The sequence below is a fragment of the Lacerta agilis genome, chromosome 16 (genome assembly GCF_009819535.1).
Source record: "Lacerta agilis isolate rLacAgi1 chromosome 16, rLacAgi1.pri, whole genome shotgun sequence".
In the NCBI taxonomy this organism is placed as follows: domain Eukaryota; kingdom Metazoa; phylum Chordata; class Lepidosauria; order Squamata; family Lacertidae; genus Lacerta; species Lacerta agilis.
The window spans coordinates 21,413,272-21,429,480 of NC_046327.1; the positions used below are offsets into that span (position 1 = coordinate 21,413,272).

Consider the following 16,209-nt stretch of genomic DNA (forward strand, 5'->3'; position numbering starts at 1 on the left):
TTCTTGGTATGAGCTTTCGTGTGCATGCACATGAAAGCTCATACCAAGAACAAACTTAGTTGGTCTCTAAGGTGCTACTGGAAGGAGTTTTTTATTTTTTATTTTATTTTGTTTTGACATATATAATCAGTTCGGGATGCACTGCTAGCCTTTGTCTGCACACTGCACAGTCTTTGGAGTTAGGTACACACTCACACTTTATGGATGACTTCTGCCAGCCATCTGCTAACCTGGTTGCGAGCCCCAGCTGTGCTTGCTGGGACAGATGAGAGCTGTGGCCCAGAACATTTGCAGGCCAGCTGGCTGGGCAAAGGCTGCCTTATGTTCCGCTGGGTTGCATGGATGGGATGTGAGCTTAAAGTTGTATTTCATACTGCTAAAATATTATGTCTTTTTTATCTGGTTTGGAAATGACTATGGTATCATTCTTTACTGGTACAAGAAGGCACGAGACAATACAGACCCATATACATTACTTGGGAACTTTACAAGATTTGTATTCCTTGTTGGATTACGTAGCAGAAGTTTAGTGTTTGCTTTTATACCTGCTTGTTTTTATTATCTATATGTATAAGTGAGGTTATTTGGAGTGTTATGGGACACGTGCTCTTTCTGGGGTAGTTTGTCCAGCGTTGGTCCCCATCCTGCACTCAGCTCTCATCCATGGCTCCTAGAAACTGTCAGCATGTGAGAGTGACCACACCCCAGGAAATAGTTTTGACTGGCCAGCTAAACCAGGTGAGGGAAGCCAATGGATCTCAAACCCTCCATGAGTTAGGGACTTGACCTGCATTCGAAGACAGGCACTGATGGATTGAGCGGACAAGACCAATAGTGGGTCCGATGGTCAAGAAGGCGGTTTCTGCATGTGCCGTAGAGGGAAGTGAGAGGCAGGTGGGGATTGTCAACCTGAGAAGGTAGCCCACCTAGGAGAAGGAAAACTCTGATCCTAAACGTCCACTGCCTTTGGAGATATATTTGGGAGAAGAAAAGGCTAAGGAGTAAACCCTACACAAATCCCGAGTGGAGTCCCTAAGATGGTTGGATTGCACCTTGTACATCTCCTTCCAGCAACTCCAGCAGCCAAGCTGGTGCCAAACGTATTGCTCTGCTTTCCTTTGGACCATATCAGTGAAGCCTGGGACCCCCATACACACTGCTCAGGCTTGTGCCCCAGAGAGGTCGCTTCGGTGCTGCTAACGCAACAGTTTGACTTCACCCCTGGAAGCATACTCCATTGTCTCTTGAGACAAACCAGCAACAAATGTGGCTAAAAACCTGGTGGCTGAGCCCACAAGTCTGCCCCTTTATATACTCCTAGAGTAGACTAGAGGTAGGCAGCTTTCTGTCCAGGCTGCTTCAACAAGCCCTGTCCCTGTGTGGTCCTTGGCCACCAAATCCTTCATTCTTCCTCTGGCCACATCAGATAACAGCCTTTTTGTGTGTTGTAGGTGTGATGCATCTGGGTGATGAGTTTGGGTTACACCTCTTCCGTGATTGATGTTTCTGGGGGTGGGCTAGACTCCAGGGGGATTTTGAAATGTCTTTATAAGAGCATGCTGGCTTTGTTCTGGGTCTTTTTCCCTGAAAAGCACCGCTGTTGCAACAGCTTCAATAAAGATCAAGCTTACTAGCTGCTTTGCTTCTCAGTTTTCTCTGGTTGGCCTCTGTCATTTACTCCTACCAATGGAGAACCTGCAGAGGACTTTGCAAGGGCTCTTGTGTACCCCATAAGGGAATAAGGGCAGATTTTCTCTTACAACACCTGCACAATATAATCCCTGCTTAAAATGATTTTTTGTTAATTATTCAGGAAACTCACCTGTGTATAGTGTTCCTGCACCATATGTCAGTTTAAATCATGAATTTGGTGCACTTCCAGTCTGCTGCTATTCTGGAGTAGGATTCAGTTTAGATTGTGCCACAAACCTACTTTGCCTCCCCCCCACCACAAAAAACCCTCCATACTTTTTTTTTTTGCAAGAAGGAAAGTGACTGGAAAGGATGCAACATCATCTAACCTCTCTGCAAACAAATTAGGATGAACCTCTGCAAACAAATTAGAATGGATCTTGCTGGAAAATACAGATATATTGGACCTAGAAGGGTTTAACAACAGGTTTGGGTGGCATGCGTATCTGTGGAGGGAAAAAGTTAAAGTTCATAAAGATTTCTTAACACATGTATTTAAAAAATCCTTGTACGAAGTCTGGGAAAGATATAAAAACTTATTAGAAAGGAAGACGCCAAAATGGTTATCCCCAACAGAGATCCTGACAGTGAAAAAAGTAAATATGGCAGGGATCTGGATTACATATGAAGACCTATTGGTAGATTCAGATAAAGGATGGAAGTTAAAACCTTATGAGGCCGTAATGGATAAAATGACTGGATGGATACAATATCATCAAGTGAATGAAATATTTAAGGAGGATAAAAGAAAAGGCGGCTTTGAAAAAAGCAAATCTAAATTTCAAATGGAGATTGTGGAAGGGAAAGGGAAATTGCTGACCAAAATGTATGACTACTTATTAGAGTGGTACACAAAGGATGAACTTGTGAAAGAGGCTATGATAAAATGGGCGGTGGATTTGGGGTATAACATTCAGTATGATAGATGGCAGAAATTATGGAATCACACCATTAAATTTACGGCATGTACAGTATTAAAAGAGAATCTGATGAAAATGTTATACCGCTGGTACATAACCCCAACCAAATTAGCCAAAATGTATAGAACAGGAAACAAGAAATGTTGGAAGTGTAAGATGAAAGATGGGGACTTCTTCCATATGTGGTGGGGGTGTGAGAAAGTAAAGCAATACTGGGAAGCAATATATAATGAGCTAAAAAAGATGTTGCAATATACCTTTCACAAAATACCCGAAGCCTTTTTATTAGGATTAATGGGAAGTGACATCATAAAGAATGATCAAAAGATATTCCTGTATGCTACCACGGCGGCAAGAATTTTGCTGGCCCAAAAATGGAAAACGCCGGACCTACCTACAATTGAAGAGTGGCGGAACAAATTAATAGAATACTTGGAATTAGCTAGACTAACAGGAAGGATAAAAAACCAGAGAGACCAAAAGGTCACAACAGATTGGAGTAAATTTATTGAGTATTTTAAAAAGTCTGGTAATAAAACGATAACACCAACAGGATTTAACAAAATACTTGCAATGTGAAAATATTCGATAACAGATGTAGATAAGAACAAATTAAGAATGTAAATATGTAAGAATGTACATATGGGGAATGAACAATAATTAAAGCGAGAGAATGATGAGAAGACTGAAAACCAGGGATGGAAGGGAGGGAAGTCACAATACTCGGCAGAGTATAGGGATACACAAAGAAAATATTTGAATATAGAATACTTGGAATTAGCTAGACTAACAGGAAGGATAAAAAACCAGAGAGACCAAAAGGTCACAACAGATTGGAGTAAATTTATTGAGTATTTTAAAAAGTCTGGTAATAAAACGATAACACCAACAGGATTTAACAAAATACTTGCAATGTGAAAATATTCGATAACAGATGTAGATAAGAACAAATTAAGAATGTAAATATGTAAGAATGTACATATGGGGAATGAACAATAATTAAAGCGAGAGAATGATGAGAAGACTGAAAACCAGGGATGGAAGGGAGGGAAGTCACAATACTCGGCAGAGTATAGGGATACACAAAGAAAATATTTGAATACATAATTGTTTGCAACAAGTCATAGAATTATGTTTAATATTATGTGAATTCGTTGATGTAATTAATAAAAGCAATAAAAAACTTTTTTTTTAAAAAAAGGATGAACTCTCAATAAACAGGTCATCTGGAAATGTAATTAGTTCCTTAGTGGGTGAACTGAGCTTTCTTTTATTTTATGCAATTCAAATATGCAATACCACACCCACCCCACATTCTTTGCGGGAAAAGAAGAACCCGGGCTGGCTGGTCAGTCAGCTCCTATGCATTAATTACACCTAATTTCAGGAGGCTAAACTACCCCAGAAAATAAGGTGTGACTGATTAAAATACCTGAGCTTAATCCATAGTCTGTTTGTTGGAACATTTTGCCATGCGTAATCTTGTTTTTCAAAGTTCAGCTGCGACCCAGATCCTGCTGCTCTAGAAGCAGATGTATTTGGAACGGAACTCACAATCTGCATAGCTGTCTTCTAAGAAAAATGAGTTGCAGCTGAATTTATCCTCTGCGTCACTCACCGCTGCAAATACTTGGGCTCGAACCGACATTTTCAGTAAAGGAGTCTGAAGAACTTAGGAAAATAGTACAGTGGTACCTCGGGTTACATACACTTCAGGTTACATACGCTTCAGGTTACAGACTCCGCTAACCCAGAAATAATGCTTCATGTTAAGAACTTTGCTTCAGGATAAGAACAGAAATCGTGCTCTGGCGGCGCAGCGGCAGCAGGAGGTCCCATTAGCTGAAGTGGTGCTTCAGGTTAAGAACAGTTTCAGGTTAAGAACGGACGTCTGGAACGAATTAAGTACTTAACCAGAGGTACCACTGTATTGACAAGAGATGAAGCTCTAGGACTTCTTGACAAGTTAAAAATTAACAAATCTCTGGCTCCGGTTTATATTCATACAAGTGGTCTTTAAAAGCTCAAACATGAACTTGCTGATACAACAAATATAGGGGCTACTCTCTGCAATAAACCCAAATGCTTTGCTCCCGTTACCCTGGACACATAACTTCCTCCTCCTAGAACGTGGTGTGTGAGTGTGTCAGCTGCTTGCCTATTTTAGGAGAAGGTCAAACAGACTGCGTAAGAGCTTCGACACTGTGTCTCTGGTACAATGGCCTTGCTACATTAGAGTCACCGTGGTCTGCTGGCACAGGGAGATTTTGTTTCTGATCAGGGGGTGGACTTTGTTCAAAATTTGGCGTCCCCAAACGCACCTTCAGCTCAGCGTCCTGTGCAAGGGAACTGCCCACACCGCCCTAAATCCAGGACTGTTCTGATCCTATGCTGCAACAAGACAGTTCAGCCAGAGGATAGGATTGCACCATGAGTCATCCTAAGACTCTAATGGTGGACAAGGGTGACTGGAACTGGAAGCAAAAGAGGGTTATATTTAAAAAAATAAAAAACTCTGAAGGTACCCCAGACATATATGGTTGTAAATAAAAATAAAATCAAGAAGTGGACTGACAAAGGCCTGTGAGCTTCCAGGATGCTCAGAATGTTGAATCATCAAATTGTAGAGTTGGAAGGGACCTGAGGGTCATCTAGTCCAACCCCCTGCAATGCAGTGGAGGAAGAGGAAAGAGAAGAGGGAAATGACATGTTCAATTTCCAAACAGCTTATGATAGGGTTTTTGGAAGGTGGCTTTTCATTCCTTGCACTAGATGAAGAGGGATCCAGGAAGGGATGGGGATACACTGCAACTTTCCCTTGAAAGTCTTAGAATTCATAGAATCATAGAGTTGGAAGGAACCCTGAGAATCATTTAATCCAAGCCTCTGCAATGCAGGAAGATGCTGTTGTCCCATAAGGGGATCGAACCTGCAACCTTGTTGTTATCAGTACCATGCTCTAACCAACTGAGCTTTTGTCTCTCCTGTACTTCTGAATACCAGCCACAGCCTAGAATGCTGGACTAGATAAGCCTTTGGCCTGAACTCAAGGAGGGTGGGCAGGCAGGCAGGTGGGAGAACAGCAACAACATGGGACCTTGAATTGAGATAATAAAGAAGCCACTTGGGAGTTTTTGTTACAAGAAATTAGCAAATAAAACTAACAAGGTATCTATGTAAGTCAATGCAAAGCTACCAAGAAACACAAGTTTAGAAAAGAAAAAGGCCCATTCAATAATTACATGCAGAAATATTGTGCAATTTCCAGGAATTGAGAGACCACAGAAGGCTTCCTTTCCACTGAAAAGCACTACAGTAGTTTGTCATAGGATAGCTATGAAATTCTATCTGCGGTGCTTAAAATTGTAATGACCGGAGATTTAGGAAACAATGGCAGATTTGAGGTGTTGCCACTCATTTTCTGACACCTGGGTGCGAACCATCTCTCTGAGGGCCTTGTCCTTAAAAAACTAAAGTCCTTCCTGGTAGAAAACTAGGGCCCCAACGAGAAAGGTTTAGCACAGTCCCCTCCCTGATGTGCTGGCCTGCTGCGTGCATGGAGCTTGAATGCTCATTATTTAACCGGGGACAACATTCAAAAAGATGCCCGCCGTCCTACAGTTCACAGTACTAAAACCGAGAAAACGACTGCCTCGGTCTACCCACCTCCTTCACAGCAATGAGCACATTCGCACGTGCTTGTCGCGAACCCCGCCAGTTGGGGGTCAGCAGCCAGCAACCTCTACGCGCGCGAGGATTTAGCGCCGGACCTGCTTGCCGGCGCGCACGCAAAGTCGCCGCCAGGGGGCGCGCTAGATAAGCCAGGCGAGCGCGTGTACACGAAGAGCGCGAGAATAGGTTGTGTGAACGCGGCCTTCACTGCACCAAATCCTCAAAAGTCAGCCAGCCGGCTTAGGGAGGTTTAACGTGGGCTTGCTTTTAGGGTGAGCGTGGCGGAGGGGTCTCCTCGCAGCCTCCGGGAGGCTTGGCAAAGCAAAGGCTCCAAGCCGGGGGTTGCCTGCTGCCACATTACCTCCAGGAGGAGGAGGAGCTCCCCAGCAGGAGCCACCGCCCCTCCGCCGCGGGGAAAGGCGGAGCCCCAGCCTGACATCACAATCCGCCCCCCCTTCCCCAATCCGCGCCGGGCAGGACAGCAGGCAGGCAGCTACGGAGCGCCTGGGCGCCTTTGTAGCGGTGCCGTCGCTTCCCTGGCCTGCCGAGCGCGCCGCGATGCTGCGCCCTCGGATGCCGCGCTCGGAGCAGCACTGAACCGGCGGCGCGCACCATGAAGGAGTTGCCCGGCGCCTCGCTGCAGAAGGCTTGCCGCCTGCTCGTCATCTTCTGCGTCCTCCATCTCCTGGCCGTCGTCTTCTACTGCTTGGCCGGCAGCACACTCAGCTTCCAGTGGAGCCTGGAAGCGGCGGTGCCCCGCGGCCCTGCGCCCTCCCGGCGGGACCCCGCGGCGACGGCCCCCAATACCTCTAAGCCGAACGCCTCTTGCCCCGAGCCTTCTCCTCATCTGGGTAAGTCTCGGGATCGGCCGGCCTCTCACTCTCCAGCTTGCTTCCTCGTGTCCCGTCCCCCACTCTCCTTCGCCAGCCCCGACGGCCCTTTGCCCACCACGCTGCCGTCGCGGGTTGCCCCCCCCCCCATCTCAGCCTCCTGAACCCCACGCGCTTCCCTGGCTCTTCCTCCCAGCTCCCCACTTTCTTCCCCCACCCTTTCCTGTTCCTGTCTCTTCGACTGCCCGTCCTTCTTTCGGAAGCCTCTTTTCAACCCAGGCGCGGATTCTCGTGCGCCTCTAATTTCCCTTTTATACCATCCCTTTTTTTTCTTTCCTTTGGATTAAACGTAGCGGAACTTATAATAAAAAGCTAGCGTGCTGGGTTCGTAAGTTTCTTCCCTAGTATGGCTTGTTACACAAACTGGGCAATGCCTTTGCTTGGCTTGGTCTTAAACCGTCTAAAAACAGTGAGCAAGCTTTTGAGTTCTCCAGAGGTCTTCGTCGGGCTAAATAGTACATGAAACGCGGTGGGGTGGTGCGTGTGCCGAGGAACACAGTGCCTCATAGCTTTTGTATCCCTTGTGGTAAAGCGTGTGAGGAGGGGCATCTTTTACCCCATAAAGTCTGCGCTCTTATTTGGAAGAGGGGGTCCCAGTGGGACCTCTGCGTAAATACGCACAGGATCGGACTGCGTGGCTGCTCACTTGCGGATAGGGAACTTCCTTTGAGTTCAGTGGGACTTGGGCTGAAGTAAACTTGCCTCGAATTGGGCTGCCGATGGTAACTTCCTCTTATGCTACAGCCACCCCTTTCCTCCCTCAAAGCTCCCCCCACCTTTCCGGAGTGGCTCTTTATAGCTCTAGATCTGTCTTGCTGAAGGTGCAACTTCTGACAATGTTTGTGAAAACGTTTGTAAGTGGATGAATCACATGTGCCACGTTGCCGAAGAGGCGCTTCTTCCTCCTCCATAGGCAAACATGTTCTCTCCCCTTACTGAAGAAGAGGTGTCGCTGGTTTAACTTTTAAATTTTATGCGAGGACAGCTATCTGGACGCGCCACAGAACCCCGTGAGCAATCTCCATTTCTGTATTGTTCCGGATCTTTCCCACTGGAAAGAGAGCAAACCTCTTTAGCAAGTGTGCCAAAAGTGGTCAGGGGTATGGCATATTGCTACGCTAGTGTGCACTGCTATAATATTTCCCTGCCTCTAGTCTGCTGAGCCAGGAACCAGCAGAAATGCAGGCCTCAGTCTTCTCCATAGCTGGGCCAGTGGGCATGCCAATCTATCTACACTTGCTGCAGTACTTCTATGTTCATACAGTTTGCTTTGTTTGTTATTAATTTTGCAGATTTATAAACTGCCTCCCTGAAGTTGTGTACGGTAATTTTATAACCTAGTCACGTTTTCTTTCTACCTTTGTAGCCTCTTCCTCCTCGGAATAGTTTGTTAGACATCATTCAGGAGCCAAACAATTCAGGGGACGTTCTAACCCAGTGGATATGTTTCTTTTGAACAACCGATCCCTACACGGCAGCAACAGGAACCATGTTTCTGTAATGTTCTTGCTCTCACCTCTCACCTGCCCACATTTCTGCCTTCAGTTTTAATCCTAAGGGCGATTGCCACACCCTAGCATCACTATACATGCCATGGGTGAACATGCTGGTGTCTCAGGAAAAACAAGCCAGAAGCTTCTCGGAATTGCTAGAGTTAGGTTTGCAGTTTTGGGGGTGCGTGTCCAAATGGTATTCATTCCGGTTCTAATTTCCAGGGCTGTCTTAAGCATATGCGGCGCTGGGGTGCAAAGATCCGCCTGGTGCCCCCCCCCAGTTGCCCAGTCCCAGGTGCACAGGAGGGCGGAGCTAGCCGGCCGCTTCAGCATCTCTATGGCTTGGTTGCCCCCGAACTCACGGCGCAGAGCCACCTGCAGCAGAAGAGCCTGTCACGGTGCTCCAATTGGCGGGCTCTTCCCTGGACTCAATTCTCGGGCCCCGGACTCTCTGCCTGGCGCTCCTGAGAGCCCGGCGCTCAGTTGCCCCGCACCCCTAGCGCCTATGAGTGAGATGGCCCTGCTAATATCTTTAACATCCACATTGCTGTTTCTGTTTAGTTTCACTTCTGTGGAATATTTCCCTGATCATCATGCATGTGCCCTGGATGCTCCTTTAGCTCAAGGGTGGCTAACCAGTTTTGGTTTGGGTGCTGCATTCACCCTCCTCTGCTGAGCTGTACAAATCAGCTTAGGAGGAGCTGTTACCGTTCCCTGCTCATCAAATGAATCATCCGATTGCTAGAGGGCGGAACATTTGCTTTCTTATCAGATCGCTGTGCTAGGCCATGGACATAGCCAGGATTTATAAGGGGAGCGGGACAGGCTTTATGTTGGGGGGGGGGCAAACTGAGTTATCTCTGATGCAATTGGTCAGTTAAGTAATTTTATTAATTTGCTTGATTTTGCCCTGGCTTCTTCGCCCATGACCTAGGCTGATATGTTTGAACTTTTCTGCTCAACCCACTTAATTCTCTCCCCCCCCCCCTTTGCTGCTACAAAAACCAGTGGAGTCCTAGAGCAGGCTTCCTCAACCTCGGCCCTCCAGATGTTTTGAGACTACAATTCCCAGCATCCCTGAACACTGGTCCTGCTAGCTAGGGATCATGGGAGTTGTAGGCCAAAAACATCTGGAGGGCCGAGGTTGAGGGAGCCGGACCTAGAGGGTCTGGGGGGGGGAAATGGGTTGGTCTCTCTCTGTGGGGCTTATTGGGCCCCCTGGCTATACTTTAAGTTTAAGCAGTCATTTTGTGAGGTTTTCAGATATCGTGCATGCTGAATATTTGTCCCTGCCCCTAGAGACTGTGTTTTCCTTAGCAAGTGCTTGGATTTGTTGCCTCACCTTTCTTAGAGTTACATTACTTTTTTTTTTTAATGTCCCATGCATAGTTACAATGTGAATAGGATAGATACAGTACTGTGGGAGGAAATGTATACAATACAAATAGGATAGAAACGCTGTTTTAAAGAGAGAGAGAGAGAGGAGGAAATGTATACATTAAAAGAAACAAGAGCCCCAGGCCAGATTCTAGATTTTCTAGATCCATTTCAAATAGGGTTTTGGCCTGGTTTTGGCACAGAAACTGCTTTCACCACCTGTATAATGATCTCTGTCAGGAGAGGGACTGGGGAAATGTATCTCTGTTAATTCTCCTTGACCTCTCGGCAGCTTTCAGTACCATCGACCATGACATTCTTCTGGAGCAGCTGTCTGAGGCGGGTGACACCACTTCACGGTGGTTCTGCTCCTACTTGGATGGCCATTCCCAGAGGGTGTTGCTTGGGCAGTGTTCTTCAGTGGGGTTCCTCAGGGGTCAGTTTTATCCCCTATGCTATTTATCCCCTATGCTATTTAACATCTAAGGAGGTGGCCTGCTTCTGATGGGGTTACACATCCTCTGAATGAGCAGGTACATTGCTTGGGGGATACTCTTGGATCCTTTACTGTCGCTTGAGGCTCAGGTGGCCTCAGTGGCACCAAGCGCCTTCCAAAACCAGTTTTGGCTGGTGGCTCAGCTGCGTCCCTATCTGGACAGGGATAGCCTACCGGTAACTACTGTTGTCTATGCTCTGGTAAAAGCTCTAGGTTAGAGTACTGCAGTGCGTTCTACATAGGGCTGCCTCTGTGGATGGTTCAGAAACATCAGCCAGCGGCCAGTTTGCTCACTGGGGCAAGAAGGTTTGAACATATTACACTAATCTTGGCCTGACTACACCGGCTGCCAATTAGTTTCCTGGCGCAATTCAAAGTGCTGGTTTTGACCTATAAAACCTGGACCACAATTCCTCAAGGGAATTTTGAGCTGGTATGGTGGGTTCCATCTTTTCTTTGACGCCTTTTCCTGTGCAAGAGGCAGTCGTCGAGAGTTTTGTTCTGACACTTTTGCAGGTCTTTTCATGGCTCAAGATGCAGCAGCTGTGACTTTGCAAGCCTTGGTTGAATCCGATTCACACCCCCACCCCATGTTGTTGTGGGATATGGTGCTGTCTTATTTGTTGAAAACTGATTTATTCTTTCAATTGTGTTTATGTTTTGTTAGCCACCTTGGGAGCAGCAGCTGGGAAGGGTGGGGTATGAATTTTCCTAAATTAAGAAAAGGAATATCTGTCTTAAGTTATTTTTCCACTTATCCAGCTTCTATAGATTATATACATCCTGGTGTCCTTTATGCTGTTTCTGTTAATTGTACTCTAGTCCCATTCCCACCCAACCATTACATATATGTCTAGTATCAAGGACTATATATATTAAAGTGATGCTTCGTGGGCTTCTTTTTAGCAACTCAGACAACCAGGCTCCTGCTGATCTCCCTTGCAGGCACTGTTTTGTTCCATACCCACTTCAGTAGTGGGTGTTCCCAGAACTGGGTGTTCCCAGACATTTGCTACAATTTAGGAAGCCCCTTTTCTTCTCTTGCCACAGTTCCTGAAACAATAATTTATTATTAATCTTTGCTTTGTTCCTAGTTACAACTTTGTTCCAGTATACAAATTTTAACAATAGTTTTTTGGAATTTCATGGTTTATTAAATACTAAAGTTATTGTTTTCATTTAAAACTTCTGGACAGACTTGTACCAACTGAGAATGTTACCAAGGAACTTGATTCAGCTGGCACTCTGCATGTGCCCCAGAACAATGTGATTCCTTTACCTTTTAGGTAACTGTGCAATCGGCATTCTGAGAGGAAGCAAACCTTGGCATGGGCTGGTTGCCCTTGTCGATAAAGCGAGAACTTGTGTGCATGGGACTGAACTGTGAGAACTCCGGGTGTAAGAGCGTACTTGGCAGAGTTGAATTCCCAGATAATGTCTTCCTTGAACATGGAAGGTGTTTACTTTCGGCATACATAACACAACTTACATACGCAAAGTGCTGAAAGGTGACTGCCTTGGCGGGATTTGATAGTTTCCATTATGCAGTCACGTTAGGTTAGTTCGGAGGGATTCTTCCGGAAGAACTTCTGGGGTCAGTGTGGAGAACAGCGGTGGAAACTCTGGAACATAAAGTGTTGCGGTGTAGTCTGTTTAATTGCTGTGGGCATAAATTTATAGCAAAGTGTTTGGAGAACAAAAGGGACTGGGTAGGTGGCTGCTTGTATGCTTGGGACTGTGAAATGCGAGAACTCTGGATAATGCTTAACTCTGCAGCTTATCATTTGTAGCAACTGCCAACACAGGCACACGCCTCTGCTTCAGAGTTAGACAACATGGTGCCATACAGGGGTGCCAACTTGAATAAAAATGGGGGGGGCAAGTAAGTCCCACCCCTCATATTTGATCACAAGATGTGGCACGCACACACCATTTGAATGGCAGTGCCCATCAACTTTGGGGAGGGTGTCCAAAATTTTATGGGGACAGGGCTGAAGAGGCCTTGGTCCCTAGGAGTTGGCTCCTATGGTGCCATACACACACACACACACACACACACACAGACATATACAGTGGTACCCTGACTTACGAATTACTCGACAAACGAATGAAAAAAGTGCCTGCCCGCCTACGAATTTTTTGACATCTGAAGGACATCTGTTGGCAGTTTTGGATGGGGTTTACTCAACTTACAAATTTTAGATGCGGTTTACTCGACTTACGGATTTTTCTGAATTTTTCGTTTCCAATGCATTCCTATGGGAAAACCGCTTTTTCGACTTACGAATTTTTCGACCTATGAATGTGCATTCGGAACGGATTAAATTCGTAAGTCGAGGTACCACTATATATGCACACTACAGCTCCCAACACCTCTGACCATTGGCCATACTTCCAGTTCCCACATGGGTTGTTTTTGTCACGCAAGACCAAATCCAGTCTTGAATTGAGAGACTGTGTTCCGATTGGCTCTTGCCCCTCAACTCCACCCCTTAGGGCAGCCCAACCTGTCTGCACTGGTTGTGACTCAGCAGATATTTTGGAGTGTCCCTTCCATTTTGGAGCAGAGAGAATTGTAGCAGATCCTTTACATCCCGGTCATCATCTGCTTGATTTACTTCCATCTGGACGTCGCTACAGGACTTCATATACAAAATCGGCCAGGCACAAGAATAGTTTTTTCCCTTGTGCCATTAAATTGTTAAATTCGTAGTTGTATAGCTTAAGGGGAGGTAAAATATGGGTGGTGTTTCTTTACTTCTTTGTATTGTGAGAGGAACAGTGTCTGTATGTTTACATTGCAATGTAGCCGAAACAAATTCCAAGTATGTTGGAAAATGTACTTGGCCAATAATAAATTATTCCTATTCCTAAATTCATTTAGCACCATCCTCAGTCTAAACGCATTCTGTGCTGAGGTGTGCCTTCCCCTCAGTAACCTGTGCCTTTTACAATGTGTCTCGAAGAGTTCAGGCTCATCCCCATTTCCTTTTGTGCTGGGATTTATAGGTCCAGCTCCTGCTGCTTTTTTGTACCATTGCTTTAGCTGAGAAAGCCACAGCTTATTATGGGCGGCTTCCAGCACACATAAAACATAGTAAAACGTCAATCATTTTAAAAATCTGCACAAAACGGAAATGTGAATGAAGGAACCCCCCCCCCCCAAAAAAAACTGGCTTAGCTTTTTGTGTGTGGAATCTCATCTCTTTGATCCAAGCTGGTTTCTTCTGAGCACATGTGCTCTAGCTAGTCTCCTCTGCCACTTCTACTTCATTCTCTTGCATATTTTCTATGTTTCTTGCTTTCCTCAGGTTAGTCAGGAAACTTCAGGGTGCGACGCAAGCCTCGTGTTCTCCCTAAAGGAATATTTTCTCTCTCTCAATCTCTTTTGAAAATTTATTGGGAGGATTCCAAAGAACCCAAGTTGTTTGTTTAGACACTTCATGGAGCGCAAGTACAGTCTATGAAGCCTTCCGTCTTCCCATTGCAGCCAATGTCCTGAATTATCAACAGTCTACTTTTCAATATTGGCAGAATGCCTATATAAGCTTGGTGCTCAGTTGCTCAGAGAGGTCTGCTCTGCAGCTACAGTGAAGCATGGCGAAATCCACTGCTTTCTTTCTCCTCGCCTTGGAATAGATAATTATTAGCATGTTGTTGTGCTTTTCTTCCTCCCTCCTCTGTTGCTCAAGTCATGCAGTTCTTCTGCCCTTGTGGAGTGCAGACATGGTTTGGGGCTGGGTTACTTAAAGGACTGCTGTTATCCAGCCTGCCCAGACTCTGAAGATCTACACTGGAGGGCCTGCTTAAGTGTCTGTTGGTGAAGGAGATCCAGGCAGTTGCGGTAGGGACTTTTTGGCAGTGGCCCCATTCCTGTAAACGTAAGCAGGCCCCATGCATCACAGTCTTGAAGAGGGTCTTAAAGACCTAACTCTTCCCTAAATCCTTTGCTGATTGATATAAGGAGGGGCTATAAACTAGAGGTATTGTGCCAGAGTCTGACTTTTTAATATATTTTCCTAGAATCATAGAGTTGGAAGGGACCCTAAGGATTATCTAGTGTGGAATGCAGGAATATGCTGCTGCCTCATACAGGAATTGAACCTGCAACCTTGGCGCTATCAGCACTATGCTCTAACCAACGGAGCTTTTGTTTTGGTTTGCTTCTGTTAGGCTTTTGATAGTGCTATGAAATGGCTATTTAAATGGTTTTGCACAGTATCTGTACTTGGCTTTCTCTCATATCTATTTTGAGCTTCTTTGTGGAGCAGGGTTCTAAAAAAAGCAGGTTATAAGTCCTTTAAATAAATACAATTCATTTGGAAGCTCTAAATGAATGTTTTGGAGTTTGTTGACATCATTGGCAATATTCTCTTTTCTTTTTCTCTCTTACATAGAGTGTTAATAGTTGATAGGTTTTATCACTCTCCCACTTAGTTAGAAGTACAGTTGTTTATTGTAGCTCGTGGCTATTAGTGTTTCTTTTTTTAAATTAAGTCAAATCAAGCTCTAGTTCTCTCTAACTTAGCTTATATTTGAAAATCTAAATTAGTTTTATATGTGAACTCAAATATTTTATTCATTTTGGTCAGTATTTTTTAAAAAATCTTTATCCCCCCTCATAATATAATTAAACCACAGATATATATACTCTAACGTGCCCAAAATTGTTCCACAGTCAAATTCACCTATGAAACTGATTGCAAATCTTTTTTATTGTTGTACTATTCCTTGTTTTATGTTAGTATTTTAGAATATAAAAGTGTTCAGTTTACATTGGAAGAGACCAGTTTTTATTGTATTTGCATACTCTGCTATTACTTTGGGCCTTATCTCTATGTTATGCATCATAGCAACAGTCAATGAAACCACACAGACCGTATCTATTGTAGTAACTCTGAGGGAATGTGAACTAAAAGTGCAACTCTTTACCTAAGGATTGTAAAAAACGTCACTTTTTTGGGGCGTGGAAAACAGAAACCTAAGTGGCTGTTCCCATTTATTGAAACAGATCAATGTTAATCCACCCACGGAAAGTCTAAGGAAACAAGACTTTCTTAACACCATTTCTAAACACGCAACATTGTTCGCATCAGACATAGGGCCCTAGCTCAGTGGTAAAACCGCTGCTTGGGATGCAGAATGTCTTGGGCAGGCATAGGCAAACTCGGCCATCCAGATGTTTTGGGGCTACAACTCCCACCATCCCTGACCACTGGTCCTGTTAGCTAGGGATGATGGGAGCTGTAGTCCCAAAACATCTGGATGGCCAAGTTTGCCTATGCCTGGTCTCGGGTCCAATTGCCGGCATCCCCAAGTAAGGAGTGTGAGAAAACACCGCCTGAAACTCTGGAAAGCTGCTGCCAGTCAGTGTAAACAGTATTGAAGCAGACCTAACTTCCTAATTTTCAAAGATTAGAAACACTGTCATTATTTTGGCATTTATTGATGTGGAAAGTGAGGTGGGGCAGTGTTAGAAACTCGAATATATAAGCTAGGCACCAAATGTCTCCTTAAACCAAGGTTGCAGCCACCAAAACGGAATGTATACTTGCCATTTTGGGGCAAGACAGCTCTAAAGTCTTATTTTTCAAATGATGGGCTGACTGTGATTGATTCTCAGTTAAACATCTGGCTAGTTCAGGTGAAAACCTTGAGCTAGGTTAAGA

At 45.0% G+C, this 16,209-nt stretch overlaps 1 protein-coding gene across 1 annotated transcript in view; it reads left to right on the top strand.

Annotated features, from left to right (window-relative positions):
• Positions 1–6,748: 6,748 nt before the first annotated feature.
• The window catches only part of B4GALT1 (beta-1,4-galactosyltransferase 1), a 44,037-nt gene continuing 34,576 nt past the window's right edge, over positions 6,749–16,209 (top strand). The window contains exon 1 of the mRNA XM_033173269.1: positions 6,749–7,135. Within this exon, the coding sequence (XP_033029160.1) occupies positions 6,898–7,135 (238 nt within the window). The 5' untranslated portion in view covers positions 6,749–6,897. The remainder of the gene's footprint in view (positions 7,136–16,209) is intronic.